At 55.0% G+C, this 13408-nt stretch overlaps 2 protein-coding genes across 10 annotated transcripts in view; both read left to right on the forward strand.

Annotated features, from left to right (window-relative positions):
* The first annotated feature begins 1413 nt into the window (after positions 1-1413).
* Positions 1414-10115, forward strand: MOB3C (MOB kinase activator 3C). Of its 2 annotated transcripts, none has more exons than XM_060140146.1 (4): positions 1414-1543; positions 5155-5623; positions 7692-7894; positions 8219-10115. In XM_060140146.1, exons 2-4 carry the CDS (start codon positions 5206-5208, stop codon positions 8246-8248), a joined length of 651 nt encoding a protein of 216 aa, XP_059996129.1. In that variant the 5' UTR covers positions 1414-1543; positions 5155-5205; the 3' UTR covers positions 8249-10115. The 2 variants fall into 2 exon arrangements, with proteins under 2 accessions (XP_059996129.1, XP_059996128.1); XM_060140145.1 differs by having other exon boundaries at positions 7692-7853.
* A 2813-nt stretch (positions 10116-12928) lies between these two features.
* The window catches only part of MKNK1 (MAPK interacting serine/threonine kinase 1), a 42713-nt gene continuing 42233 nt past the window's right edge, over positions 12929-13408 (forward strand). For all 8 annotated transcript variants that reach the window (XR_009538942.1, XR_009538943.1, XM_060140141.1 and 5 more), the window contains exon 1: positions 12929-13067. The gene's annotated coding sequence lies outside the window, so the exon portion shown is untranslated. The remainder of the gene's footprint in view (positions 13068-13408) is intronic.

The raw sequence follows: 13408 nt of genomic DNA on the forward strand, positions 1-13408 counted from the left end.
CCTCAAAGCACCCACTTTGGGTATTCCATGTGTTTCACGCTGATAACTCCACACTTACCAAGTGCTCGCTGTCAGTCCATAACCGTGTTCTCACTACTGGATGACTAAGCTCGGACCTTGTGTTATCTCTGTGTGTTGACCCCCCAGCTGACCTGTCAGCACCTGAGGCCAGCAACTGGGTCAGCTCCGTCACCTGATCCCCTGCTCTCAGTGCACAGCCATGCTCAATAAAGGGTATTAATTACGATATCAAATAAATGAAGGACTAGGTTTGAATTCCTTCTTCATACACTAGAGCATGCAAATGTTGGCCTATAGAGGATCTGGGGCTGAGTTAAGACTCAGACACCAAAAAAATAAGAGAGCTTTAGACTGGGATAAAAATAGGTATTCAACAAAAGAAAGAATCTTCAGTTCTATGAGCTAAGAGTTTTAAGGATCCAGTGTGTTCTCATGCCATCCAGCAAGCAGAAGATCCAGACACAAGGGGAGCCCAGTGGGGCTTCTGTGCCATGTAAATGCCCATCTCCTGCCTCGAGCTCTCCCTTATCCCTGCCTGCTCACCTCTCATACCCCTCCAAGGTGACTTCTGTAGCCCATCTGTCTGCCTTGGCTCTCCCACCCTAGAAGGCCTCGAACCTTCCCTACCACCCTAGGGCAGAGTCAGCCAACTGGTCCCTGGGCCTGGGGCGCACCGTGTGCATTTTGTGTTGCTGCAGAATATTTGTCTGCCCTCAGGGGAAGAACCCAAGTAGAAAGTAGCAAAAGCAAATCAGGTCTTCAAGTCTTTGGATTTGGCTGGAAGAAAGTAAGGAAAGAAGATATCCCAAAGTGGGAACAGCTGGAACAAAAATGTGGTGGGGGGAAATGGGGTGACTTCCGCCCAGGAGTGAGGACAATCTGCCCAGCCTAAGCCCAGACCCCAGCCCTGGTGGGGGAGGTGAAAGTCTGTGATTTGAGCACTCTTGAGGGCCAGTCCTTTCAGGGCTGGGGTAAGGGACTCAGCTCATTGTACCCAAGGCATTCATTCATTAAGTGCCTGCTATGTGCCAAGCACTATGCCAGGAGCTGAGGGTATGGGAGTGCACAGTGATCTCCAGCTCAGGGACACACGAGACACAGAAGATTCTAGGAGGGCAAGGAAACCACCATTATCCAGCTCCAGACAGAAGCTGGGCTTGTCCCCATTTTACAGTCGAAGAAGTTGAGGCTGCCTCCTTGGCCCTCCTGAGAGGGCCAGCTCTTAGTCCTTTGCCCCTGGGAAGCTGGGGGAGCGATACAGACTCTCCGGAAGGGCGGGGGTATTGGGGTTGGGGGGGTCCCCTCTCCCCGCCCCTTCCCCGCCCCCTGGCCGCAGCGTGGCCGGGCAGGGAGGGCCGGGGCGGAGTTGGTGTCGCCTTGGGGCGGGAGGGCGACGCGGGCTCGGCAGGCAGACGGGCGAGAGGACCGGCGCGGCCGGCGACGAGCAAAAGGAGGGGACCGCCTGCAGGGGATGTGACCTCGCGGCCAGAGTGGACTCGCGCTAGCCCACCCGGCGGACCCCGTGAGTGCCCCTCGCGCCCCGCCGCGCACACGGCCCAGCCTCGTTTCCACTTTCATTTCTCCGGCCGTCCCGGCGTGGCACCGTCCCGAGGCGACCTGTGCCCGAGCAGGCTGGCCACAGCCCTCGGTCCGTGTCCGAAGCTCTGAGCTGGAAAGTCGGGGCTGGGGTTGAGGCGAGTCGGTTGAGGAGGGCGTGTCTTCGGAGGCGGAAATTTCAGGCCTGCTCCTCTGGGTCCTACGACCCGTCTGTCCTGGCGTCTGGGCTGGGGAGGCAGGGGCGTCAGGGGTCCTGGGAGAGGCCGAGGAGTGGTCGTAGGTGGCCAAGCGCCGCGGGGAAGAGCTGGGAGTCCTCGCCTCTACTTTTCTCTTGGATCTCAGCCCTCAGCCCTCCCGCCTGCCCCCACCCCCAACACACCAACACACACCACACACACACACACACACACACACCACACACACACACCAACACACACACACACCACACATACACCACACACACACACACGCCAACACACGCACACAACACACACACCAACACACACACACACCACACATACACCACATGCACACACACCACACACACACCACACACACATTAACACACACACACCAACACACACACACACCACACATACACCACATGCACACACACCACACACACACCACACACACATTAACACACACACACCAACACACACACACAACACACACAACACACACACACACACACCTGCACTACTCTAGGCTGGATTCTGGCTTCAGACTGGGGCCAAGATCCTGGGTCAGGCCTGGGGGAGTGGCAGGTGTGGCTGAGCATCAGAAGCAGGCAGGGCCCCTCTGTGGTCTTCATTTGGGAAACCAAGATGCTCACCCAGGGAGCAAGCCATCACTAGCCACTTTAGGAGTGAAGGGACATCCAGAGTTAGGAAACGGGGGCCAAGAGGGGGAATGGCCATGGTTCGGAAGTTCAGGGAGGGGACAGAGATTCTGTGAGAGTTAGAAACTCAGTAAAGAGATGGGAGTGGGAAGTGAAGACAGACAAGTGGCACGGATACAAGGGCATCTATCCATCCCCCCACCCCCAAGCTTTCATTTTCCTGGGGAAAGACCTGGGCCTTGAAATTGTGCAGCAGGAAGGTGGGACTCTAGCTCACTGGTTAGGACACCAAAGTTGCTGTGGGGTGTGGGGAAGGCTCGGTGTGCTGGGGGAACAGGAATTAGGTTGGTCTAGTTGATGGGAAGATGCTTCCCCTTTCCCTTCACTCCCCTCCTTTCCCCTTATCTCCACCAGACCAGCGACCAGGCAGTGCAGGAAAATGGCCCTTTACTAGTTGTCATGCCCCACCTTATCCCAGTGTCCAGTTTTGCCATTGGAGATCCCCTGCCTATAACTTGCTGTGTGAATGCAGTCTCCTCAAGTCCCCTTACTGGGCCTCAGTTTCCCCATCCATACAAGAAGTGGGTTGGGCCAGTTGATTTCTCAGGGCTATTTCAATCCTATGATTCTTGATTTTGAGCTTTCCTTAAAGCCTGAGCATCCGCTATGTGCCAGGCCCTGATCGAGGCTGGGGGGTGGGGCTGGTGGGGGACCAAATGGCCAAAGAGTAATCTCCACCTAAGGACAAAGAGATCTGGGTTCAGTAGAGGGGCTGTGGGAGGAGGTAGCATTCAACCTGACAGTGTGAGTCAAGCCAAGGGACCAGTGTAAGAAAACACACAGAAGCAGGAGTTGGGGGCATGTTCAGGGATCAGGAAGAAGCCCAGGGTAGTTTCTGTAGGGAAGTGAGGCAGGAAAGCTAGGGTGAGGTGTTGAATGCCAGGGTGAGGGACTGTTGGTAGCTGTCACTGAGGGGGGCTGTGCAAAGGTGGAGAGCCCAGGGACCCAACCTAATTGCAGTGTGAATGATTTTGGAAGGTCCTGCCCCAAGCAGAGTTTAGAATGCAGGCTGCAATTCAAGCATGGAAATCTCCTCTTGGATCAGGAAGTCCCACACTGGGAACTTCTTTGGGTGAGAAGTTGAGGGGTGGGGGATGGATGACCTGCCACATCTTTGAGGTTTTTTCAAGAGGACAAGATCTTGCTGGGAGACCTGCCCCTACTCTCCAAACTCCTCTCATTTTACTTGACTTCCCCTTCATGGCCTGTGTGTTGCGTGTTTTAGACTTCTCCACTAGCTTGACTTGTCTGACATGATGACCCACATGTACCTTTGGTTACATCCAATTGTCACCTTGTTCCCACCCTCCCTTCCCCAAACCTGTCCCAGTATTTCTAGAGATGTGAGAAAGGAAAATACTCCAGTGTCAGCTCTGAGGTCAAGGCCAGGCTTTGTGGCTGTATTCAAGCCTCAGTCTAGGGTTAGAGTCCAGGACTCAAATTGACCAGGGTCAGGGCCAGGTCATAGTTCAGCCTGCAGCCCAAAAGCTCAGTGTTTAGCCTACACTTAGCCTTAGTGCTCAGTCTGGGGTCAGGATCAGTGCTCATGTGGCTAAATTCCAGTGGGTACTTGGCTCTGCATTTCCCAAGAGCTCACACACTCACAGGGGAGATGAGGTGACTACCCTGGAAGTCCCAGGAACTTGGCCTGTGACTGACGGAGGAAGTTGCATGGCCCAATCCATGCCTGCTGTAGGGGTCACCCAGCAGTGGTGGATGAGACTAGAACCCAGGTCTCCAGCCTCAAAGCCTGGGGCTCTTATCACCGTCCCCAAAGTCTGTTCAGAGACTGAGATCCTTCAATTTTAAGAGGCAAAGCAAATCCTTCTGAATTCTGGATGGGCCCAGCTGGGTGATTTGACTGCATTTTCCTACCTTCCAGGGCCGGGCACATAGTACGTGCTGTAGGAATGTCTACTGAATGTCAGGTGCAGTGGGAGGGGCCGCCGGCTGTTCTGGTTTGTGTTTCAGGCTGGAGGAGGCTAGCTTGGGAGGAAGGATCTCCAGCCACTGCTGGAGGAAGTGGTGCCCTTCTAGACCTGCCACCTCCCCCTCCCTCCAGTGCCTGCAGCCACACTCAGAGGCCACCCAGCTGGCCATACGAGAGCTCTTTCCTTTCAGGGTAATAAAAGGAAAGTACATTTTTGGTAGAAAAGTCCCTTGTGCTCCCTGGGAATCCCCGGTGGCCGGATGGACTGCGGGATATCTCAGAGGAAGCCGAGGGTGGGGGCTCTCCCCCTAGCCCCAGGACAATGCAGGCCGGCTCTCCCACGCTTTACCAACTAGCCCATGGGATCCCCAGAGGTCATCTTGTCCAGGCCTCTGCCTCCTGCAGGGGCCTCTGCCTGCAGGAAGCCTCTGCCAGCTCTCTAATGGTTCACAGCAAGTCTGAGGAGCACCTGTCTGGAGCCCAGGCCCAGCCTTCTCTCTGAGACACAATGAAAGTGGAGAGGAAACTAAACAAGATGGGAGGGCTGTGGACGCTTGGCAGGGGGAGCTAGGGTACCTGGAAATAGGGCAGGATGCTGGACTGTGGGGATGAGGAGGATTTAGATTCCAGGCAGAGAATTCCAGGCCAAAAGCCGAGAGGTGGGAGGGAAATGATGTGTTGGGAAGTCCAGCCCATTTGGTAAGAACCTGACCACCATGCTCCCCCATGCCCTTGGCCCTGGCAGGGCATCCGCAGGGCCTGCCCCTGGCCCCCTGGCCCTCGGCCTATCCTGGCCATGGCGCTGTGCCTGAAGCAGGTGTTCGCCAAAGACAAGACGTTCAGGCCTCGGAAGCGCTTCGAGCCGGGCACACAGCGCTTTGAGCTGTATAAGAAGGCGCAGGCGTCGCTCAAGTCGGGTCTGGACCTGCGCAGTGTGGTGAGGCTGCCACCGGGCGAGAACATCGACGACTGGATCGCCGTGCATGTGGTGGACTTCTTCAACCGCATCAACCTCATCTACGGTACCATGGCCGAGCGCTGCAGCGAGACCAGCTGCCCGGTCATGGCCGGCGGGCCCCGCTACGAGTACCGCTGGCAGGACGAGCGCCAGTACCGGCGGCCGGCCAAGCTCTCGGCGCCTCGCTACATGGCGTTGCTCATGGACTGGATTGAGGGCCTCATCAACGACGAGGATGTCTTTCCCACGCGCGTGGGTGAGTGCCGCCTGGCAGGCAGGTCAGGCCTGGCTAGGGAGGAAGGGAGCCAGCGGGGCCCATCGCGCAGATGAGGCATTTAGCTTGATACAGCCCTGTTGTAGAAGAGGAAACGGAGGCTCAGGGAGACCGTGTCTGCTCAAGACTGAGCATCCTGAGCTAGGGCTGTCTGGCTCCCAGTTTGGGGCCTCTTTTTGTCTGAAGCTTGAGTGTCCCTCCAGGGAACACCCTGGCAAGACCACTGTGATTCTCAAAACCTTCCAGAACAAGTGCCTCAAGGTGCTCCTAGCAGGTCGCCCGCCCTGCTTGGGCTGATCTGACTTGCTGCCTCCTGGGAGTCCCCTCTGACTCCTGGCCCCAGGAAAGGGAAAGGGGTGGGGCCCCATGGGGGCCAGACGGTACGTCCTCCTCAGTGGGCTCTGAAGGCAGAATTTTCCCTGTCAAGCCCAATCCATGGAGTCTCTTCTTTTCTCAGCTGGGCAGCCTGGGCAGGTGAGGGTGGGGAGAGGAGATGAATGATGTCATCCTGGCCCGGCTTCCCCACCCAAGGGCAGCAAGACACGGTATTGGCTCAGGAGCTGAGCAGGCATGACCCTGTGTTCATCACAGCAGCCGCGCCCCACCTGGCCTCCTGTTCATCTGTGTTAAGGCTATGGGAATCAGAGATGGGCGGGGCAGGGTGGTCAGGCCCGGAGGGGAGAAGTCTGAATGCTGAGGGCCTTGAGTCACAAATCAGTGCCCACGCCCCTCCCCAGTCAGTGGCCTTCCATTTCCTGCACTATCATGTCCAACATGGGTATCTTCACTTCACATGAGAGGAAACAGGCCGAGAGAGGGAGAGTGCACCGAATCAGGAGGGACTCAGAACCAGCTCAGGTCTCTTGAGGCCCAGGGCCCCACATCTAGATGGACAGGACAAGTCTGAGGGACCTGGGCTGGGCCTGGAAGGGCTCACAGGGAGACAGGGCTCAGCCCCACCCGAGAGCAGTGAGGAAGGGGAAGGGCCTCATGGAGTGGGGAGAGTCAGTGTGGGCCTGCGTCTGACCGCTTGTTCCCTTCTAGTCTTCACCCCCAGGCCTGTGAGATCCCAGGTGCCTGTGCCTTAATCCTGGGATGGCTCTGCCACCGCAGAGAAGAGAGAGTAGCCCCCAAGATCTCCACTGTGAGCATGGGGGACTGTACAGAAATTGTGCCTTTTCCACAGGTCCTGGACCTTGTCTCTGGCAGGGTCTGTGGCATTTATCCGAGGGGTGCTGCAGTGCAGTGCAAAGAGGGCTTGAATCCTGCCTCCAGTCTGTACTAATTAATAGTTGTGTGGCCTTGGGCAAGTGGTTCCACATTTATGCACCTCTGTTTTATCAGATCTAGAATGGCTGCCATACCCATTATCATACCAGGCTAAAGGTGCAAAGGACCCAGCACAAGGCCTGGCTCACAGATAGAAGGTTCTTGTGAGTCTTATTGACTATTTGAAGGACTGAGAGATATACGAACTTGTTCATGAAGATTTAGTAATTCTCAGGATTGGCGTCTGGGGCCTGCCGTGTGAATGTTGCGAAGGGGAAGGAGTCGGTAGGGCTGGAGAGGCAAGTCAGGATCAGATCATGAAAGGCCTTGAGCAGGCGCCAGGCTGGGAAGTTAGGACTCAATCCTGAAGGCCCATATTCTTAAAAATGGACCCCAGATATTGATGCACTGTCCTTGGAATTGCATCCAAGGGTGTTGTGTGTGAGCACCTACAGATGCGCATGTTTCTGGGGAGAGTTTTGGCATAACTTCTATTATAGTCTAAGAAGGGTTGGTCAGTGACCCAACAAAGTAGCAGAGTCCTGTTCAGGGTGATGGAAAAATCAGAAGATGATTTGTATTTCAGCAGAGGAGAGGCACAGTGCTTCATTAAAAAGGGAAGTATGGGAGAAAGCAAACCTTGATCTCTGTTTCCCACAGGGAAGTGTGCTAGGGAAGAGGCCATCTTGGGCAGAGGCTGCCTGTGTCGGGGAGGGCAGGGTTGGGCAGAGTTTCATCATCAGATTGCTGATGCCCCATATCTGCCCATCCCGCCCCCTAGGAGTTCCCTTCCCCAAGAACTTCCAGCAGGTCTGCACCAAGATCCTGACCCGCCTCTTCCGCGTCTTTGTGCATGTCTACATCCACCACTTCGACAGCATTCTCAGCATGGGGGCCGAGGCGCACGTCAACACCTGTTACAAGCACTTCTATTACTTCATCCGTGAGTTCAGCCTGGTGGACCAGCGGGAGCTGGAGCCACTGGTGAGGCCAAGCCCCTACTGCCCTCCCCCACCAGGGCTAGCCTCTGAGTTTTCAGATCTGAAGGCTACCTGCTTTAAGAAAATCCAATATCCAAGTGGATATGTTAGGGGACCGCAATTCATTTATCAATGGATTTTGTACTTTAATAGCGACTTCATTCAAGTATCAGTTTACAAACACAGATCTGCAGCCTGGAGTTGGGAGGCGGTGGTGGCGGGAAGGGGCCAGGCTCGGGCAGAAGAGTAGCCAAGCCCTGTGGTTTGGAAACGGGCTGCCTGGCAGGTTGAGCTCTGACTGACCCCTCCCCACCTTGTGTCTCTGCAGAGGGAGATGACAGAGCGGATCTGTCACTGAGCCCAGACGTGGACCTTGTTGCCCATCAGATGGACCATCTGAACACAGAGTGGCCAGGGAGGGGACCCTCAGAAGTGTGGTAGCAGAGGGACCTGAAGGCCCTGGGGCCCCTCCACACACCCAAAGCCCCTGGACTTCTGGTTCTCAGGAGTCTGCCCACATGTCCCCCTGACTGTTTGTGAGTGGAGCAGGGAAGAGCTTAAAGGTGGGCAGACAGGTAAAAAGGAGCAGCTAAACCCTTAGCATGAAGTCTAGTCTGCTCTGACACTTGACCCTTCCACGGTGGTTGCCAAGCCTGTTTGGGGAACGTGGATGTGGCTGAAGTGACGGCAAGAAAGATGCAAGAGCATGAGCAGCCTGTGAGTGAGTGGACACGGATGACATGTGTATATCGGTGTGTACGTGTATGATTTTGACTGTGGGGTGTGTCTGTGAGAGCTACGTGCCTTAGACTGTTCCTGGCACATAGTAGGCCCTCCATAAATGTTAGGTAAATTGATGGATGGATGGAAGGGAAGGAAGGAAGGAAGTAGGGATTAGGGCCATCGGACCATGACCACTTAGGAATGATGACGAGTCAGTCTCCCCATTTGGTGTGTCTGACTATGTGTGTAAGTGCACGAACTGTGGTGGCAGATGTGGCTCCATGTTTGAATCTTCCAGGCTACCATCTTCCATCAGCATGAGTTCTGGGGAGCTACTGATGGGGGGAGGTAGGAAGGGGGGCCCTGCCCTGACTAAAATCCTGGCCCACCATAGGTTCTGATTTGCTCAGCTAGAGATGCCCAGGAGCTGTCATTTCCCTCATCCCTCTGCCTCCAGAAGGCCTGATTATAGATAGCCTCATGGGCGTCAGGGGTGATTCTTCATGTCCACAAAGAGCCCCAGTCCTTAAATCAGGAATCATACACTCCAATCTAGCTTCCTGAATCTCCAGATGTGGTTGTGAGGATCTGAAGCCCAGCACAAGATAATCCTCCAACCCACAAAGCTAGTGAGCTTGAATTGGGAAGCTCCGGAGCCTTATCTCCCACCTGGGACATTGAGGACCACATAGCTGTGAATGGACTCTTCCAGGCTTGGAGAGCCCCCATCCTGCAAGTACCTGCCTCCTTCCCAACCATCCCTGAAATATTCCAGCTGGTTGGATCTCAGAGCATAGCTGTCCACAGAGACACTGGCCATGCCCAGCCCTGCGCCCAGACCCACAGGTGGGGAAACTGAGGCAGGGACAAGGCCCTCCTCTCCTGGAGACTCCAGGCTGGGGGGCCAGGATGGAGAGCCAGAAGGAATCTGAGGATCATCCAGTCTCACTCAGAATCATCCACGTACATGGGAGGAAACTGAAGCCAGAGGAGAGGCGGAAGAAGCTGTCCAAGGCCTCCCAGCAAAGCTTTTGTGGAGCTGGAGTGGAAACCAGGGGTTCTGACTCCCACCCCTGGCCTGTGGATTGCTACACAGGGAGATGAGATGCACTCCAAAGGAGGGTTTGACAGCTCCTCTCCAGGATACAACTGTTCCTGCTTTGAGCAAGGATTTCTAGCCTGATGCCAGAGTACCCCACCACCCCTGTGGTCTGCTGGGGTTGTCTGCTGAGCCAAAACTCCAAAATCATGCCCCTCTCCATGGCCCCGCAGCTGCCAGATCTCTGGGGAAGCAGATGGGGCTCCTGGGTCCAGCCAGCTGGACCTGGGACAGCTGCCTCCAGAGAAGTTCCCGAGGGAAGCACTGGCCCAGCAGCTTTGCCAGAAGCTCTGGTGTGAGGGGGGTGGTGGGGGGTGGTGTCAAAGGTTCTGCCAGGGAGGACTGTGGATTGGAAGATGGAGTCTAGGCTATGGCCAGTACTGATTATGCGGCAGGGGGCGGGGGATGTATTTTTTTGTGAAACAGAGGGAAATTTTATTGTTATTTTTGGTAAAATAAAGGAGGCAAACTAAAGGCCCTGGTGGGAAGCTGTGGTCTGGGTGCCACATGGCTCCTGGGAAAGCTGTGGAAGGAACTGGGCCAGAATGGGGCAGGGAGGGCTTTTTGTCCTGAGATCCTGGGCCATGTGGAGGGCTGGCTGATGTGGTCATGTCTGGCCCAGCTCTCCAGGGTGGGGTCACCAAGGTTTTCCCAGGGCTCTGAGAATCCTAGGCCCAGAATTCCTGGGCTAGGCTAGGAACCTCAGAGTGGGGCGGGCTTCGGGGAACTCAGTCTCTTGGGAAAGTCTTTCCCTGTTTCAGCTCAGGTCACCTGGCACTGGCTACTCTCACTCCACCCCCTTAATCTGGGTGGTTTATTGGAGCTAATGGGTTAAGGTACAGGGCAGAAATACAGCCCTAACTGTAATCACAGCAGAGGAAACACTTCTCAAAAGAAGGCTGTCTGTCGGGTGCTGGCTAGAACTCCAAGTGGTGGCAAGACGTGGGGCTGACTCCTGAGCTTCTTCCCCAGGAGACACCTGACACTCTTAGCTCAGGTCTTGCCATCAGTCCACTGCCCCTTACCCTCAACTGCCCAGCCAAGAGTTGAAAACCAGCTTGGTTCTTAAGAGTCAGCAGGGGCCCACCTAGAGCTCTTCCTTCTACCCGAGGAGACAGCCTGGCTTTGTGCAGTGCCTCTCCTGGGAGACAGAGACCTGGGTTCCAGTCCCAGCCCAGCCCCCAAGGTACTCTGGCATGCACTGCATGATCAGGTGTGGGAGTGAGGGACTTAGATCTCTAAGCGCCTTCATTACAGTCTGTGGATCGTTCACAATAATAATACTGTGTGTTAGGTACAGCTCTAGATGCTTGACATATAATAGCTTGTTGAATCGTTTGTCTTGGGCTAGTTGCCTAGCTCCCTTCCTGGTGCCCGGTATCGCTCCTTTCATTGCTGTAGGATCTGTAAGGCCCTGCACTCTGCAGCCCCTTCTTCTGGCTTACCAGAGGAGGCCCCAGTCCAGCATTCTAAAAGGTGGCTCTGCTTGCATACCTCCTATGGCAGGTCACGCACTACTTCCTCAATTACTGGACAGCTTAGACTCTTAGAAACTTCAGGCTCTGGGATCATAGTTGTTCTGGAATACACCATATGAGCGTAGACTTATCTCAGAACTGTGTGGCCAAGGCCTGCACCTTACATGAGAATGTCTGAATACATCAGGAAGCCCTCACAAAACTACTTTGAGAAATTCAGAGAGGGATGCTTGCAGAAGACTAGACAGAGAAATGAGAAGATAAAAGAGAGAGCTGAGGCCTCAGCTACACAGAGAAAAGAGCCCCCCATAGGGCAAAACTTGGCAGGAGAGGATCCTTGGAAAGGCAATGTATTGAAGGTAGAGGGATAGTTTGGCTTGCTTCCTCATTCCCTGCTCCAAATATTTTTATGGCTCTTGAGCCAACAGGAAAACAAAGCCGTCTGCAGCCTAGCTGCCCAGCCATTCTCCCCACCTTGGAGCAGAGCATTCACCTGCTGAGTAAAAGATAGCCCACCACCCTTGGCCCCCAGGAACACTGCAGCCTCTTGGAAGTTTCCTGCTGCCACTCCCACTGCCCCACCATCAGGAGCTGTGTGGAGTGTGTGGTGAAGGGAGCCACAGGCATGGCTGGAGCTCAACTGATTTGGGAAGCCCTTCTTTAAGCCATTCCTCCTCTGAGCCCCCCAGAGCCCTCATCTCTGCTGTTAACTGAACTTGGTTGCCATGCAGGGAACACAGCAATTTTGAGAACCTGAGCTGGAACACAGACCTGAGTGACTGAGGATCATCTAGCTCTTGAGACATTCAGGGAACAGAGATGGGAACAGGCTAGTGCAGCCTCTGAGTATTTGAGTCTTGGATGGGCCTGGAAGGCGATGGTGGGAGAGGTCAACTTACACAGGGGCTTTCAGGTTGAACTGAGAGATTCTGGAAGTGCCTTACTTAATACAGAAGCTTGGGAGAACCCGCCCTGCCTCCAGCTGTCACCCAGACTGGGAAATCTAGCAAAGCCCTGAATGTTCCCTATTGTTCCAGACCTCCTTCCATCATACAGATGAGAAGACTGAGCCCAGAAGGGGAAAGGGAACAAACATTTGTCGGGTGGATGATGGGAAGGAAGTCCAAGAGGCTCTTTCACGAGCATTGCTCACCAGACCCTCGCAGCAATCCTGACACAGGCAGGGAGGGATGTTTACTTCCATTTCACAACGGAGGAAACACACTCAGTTAGGGCCTGCCTTAACCTCAAGTCAGCACTCTCACTCCCTCATCACACTTGCAGCCTGGGGGAGGGTCGGGGGTTGGTTGAAATATTAATTTATTTGCAGGTAGTTTTCTGCAAGAAATGAACTTCTTACGTTTTTTATTTTAAACCACCATTACCTACTGGGGGTAATACTTTACTCAAGGAGAAACTCTCATGGTGAAATTACAGGCACGCAAACCTTTTAAGAAATTTTACAGAATTCGTTCTCGTCTTTAAAAAGATTGGCAGCATTTCCCCATATGTAAAAGGGATTTTAAAAATTCCTTCCCGGCATGCAGAAGCGCTCGGTAAATATAATTATACCTGCTGCTGCCGTGCCTCCTCCCTCCTTGCGCTTCCCGGGTTTCCCGACCTCCACTCAGGAAAGGGACGGCCAGAAGGAGCTAAGCCCTGCCCCCTATCCCAGCAACCTCCCCGCCCTTCACCCGTCACGCCTGCGCAGTTTGCTTAGCCCCCACTCGCTGGGCGTGGCCATCAGGGCGCAGGCGCTGCTCCTCCCTACACGCCGTCGGGCCCACCTCTCGGGGCTGGTATATCTTCTTCCGTGTTCTTGGCTGAGTGAGCAGGTGGTTGGTGTGCGCGATAGGCCTTGCCGGGAGTCAGCTGAGGTAAAGCTCAGACAGCGAGGTTTCCCTGCCAGTGAAATGGTGCGGGGAGGGGGGTGGGTTTGTGAATGAGTCGTGTGCCTGGGTCGGAGCAGTCGGGGCTTTCAGAACGGCCCGAGGTCACGACCGGATTCTGCTGCGGGGGGCGGGGACAGCCGAAGGGGACGCTTCTTTAGGGCTCTCCTTTGGCAGGGCTCCGTCTGGGACGAGCTCTGGGTGCAGCGTGTGTTTCCGGTCCCGGCTCAGCCTGTGCCTAGGGTCGGGGCTTGGGTTGTGACAGGTGTCTGAGGTCGGAGCTCATCCTGGGGCCAGCTTGAGACTCAGTCCCTATCAGGCTATATGGC

Source organism: Lagenorhynchus albirostris, chromosome 2 (assembly GCF_949774975.1).
Source record: "Lagenorhynchus albirostris chromosome 2, mLagAlb1.1, whole genome shotgun sequence".
In the NCBI taxonomy this organism is placed as follows: Eukaryota; Metazoa; Chordata; class Mammalia; order Artiodactyla; family Delphinidae; genus Lagenorhynchus; species Lagenorhynchus albirostris.

Bases quoted from the DNA above. Each gene is read 5' to 3' on its own strand.
- MOB3C (XM_060140145.1), top strand. From the start codon at position 5,206: ATGGCGCTGTGCCTGAAGCAGGTGTTCGCCAAAGACAAGACGTTCAGG. The intron at 5,624-7,691 runs GTGAGTGCCGCC...CCCGCCCCCTAG, and splicing joins TGTCTTTCCCACGCGCGTGG to GAGTTCCCTTCCCCAAGAAC. The intron at 7,854-8,218 runs GTGAGTTCAGCC...GTGTCTCTGCAG, and splicing joins GCACTTCTATTACTTCATCC to AGGGAGATGACAGAGCGGAT.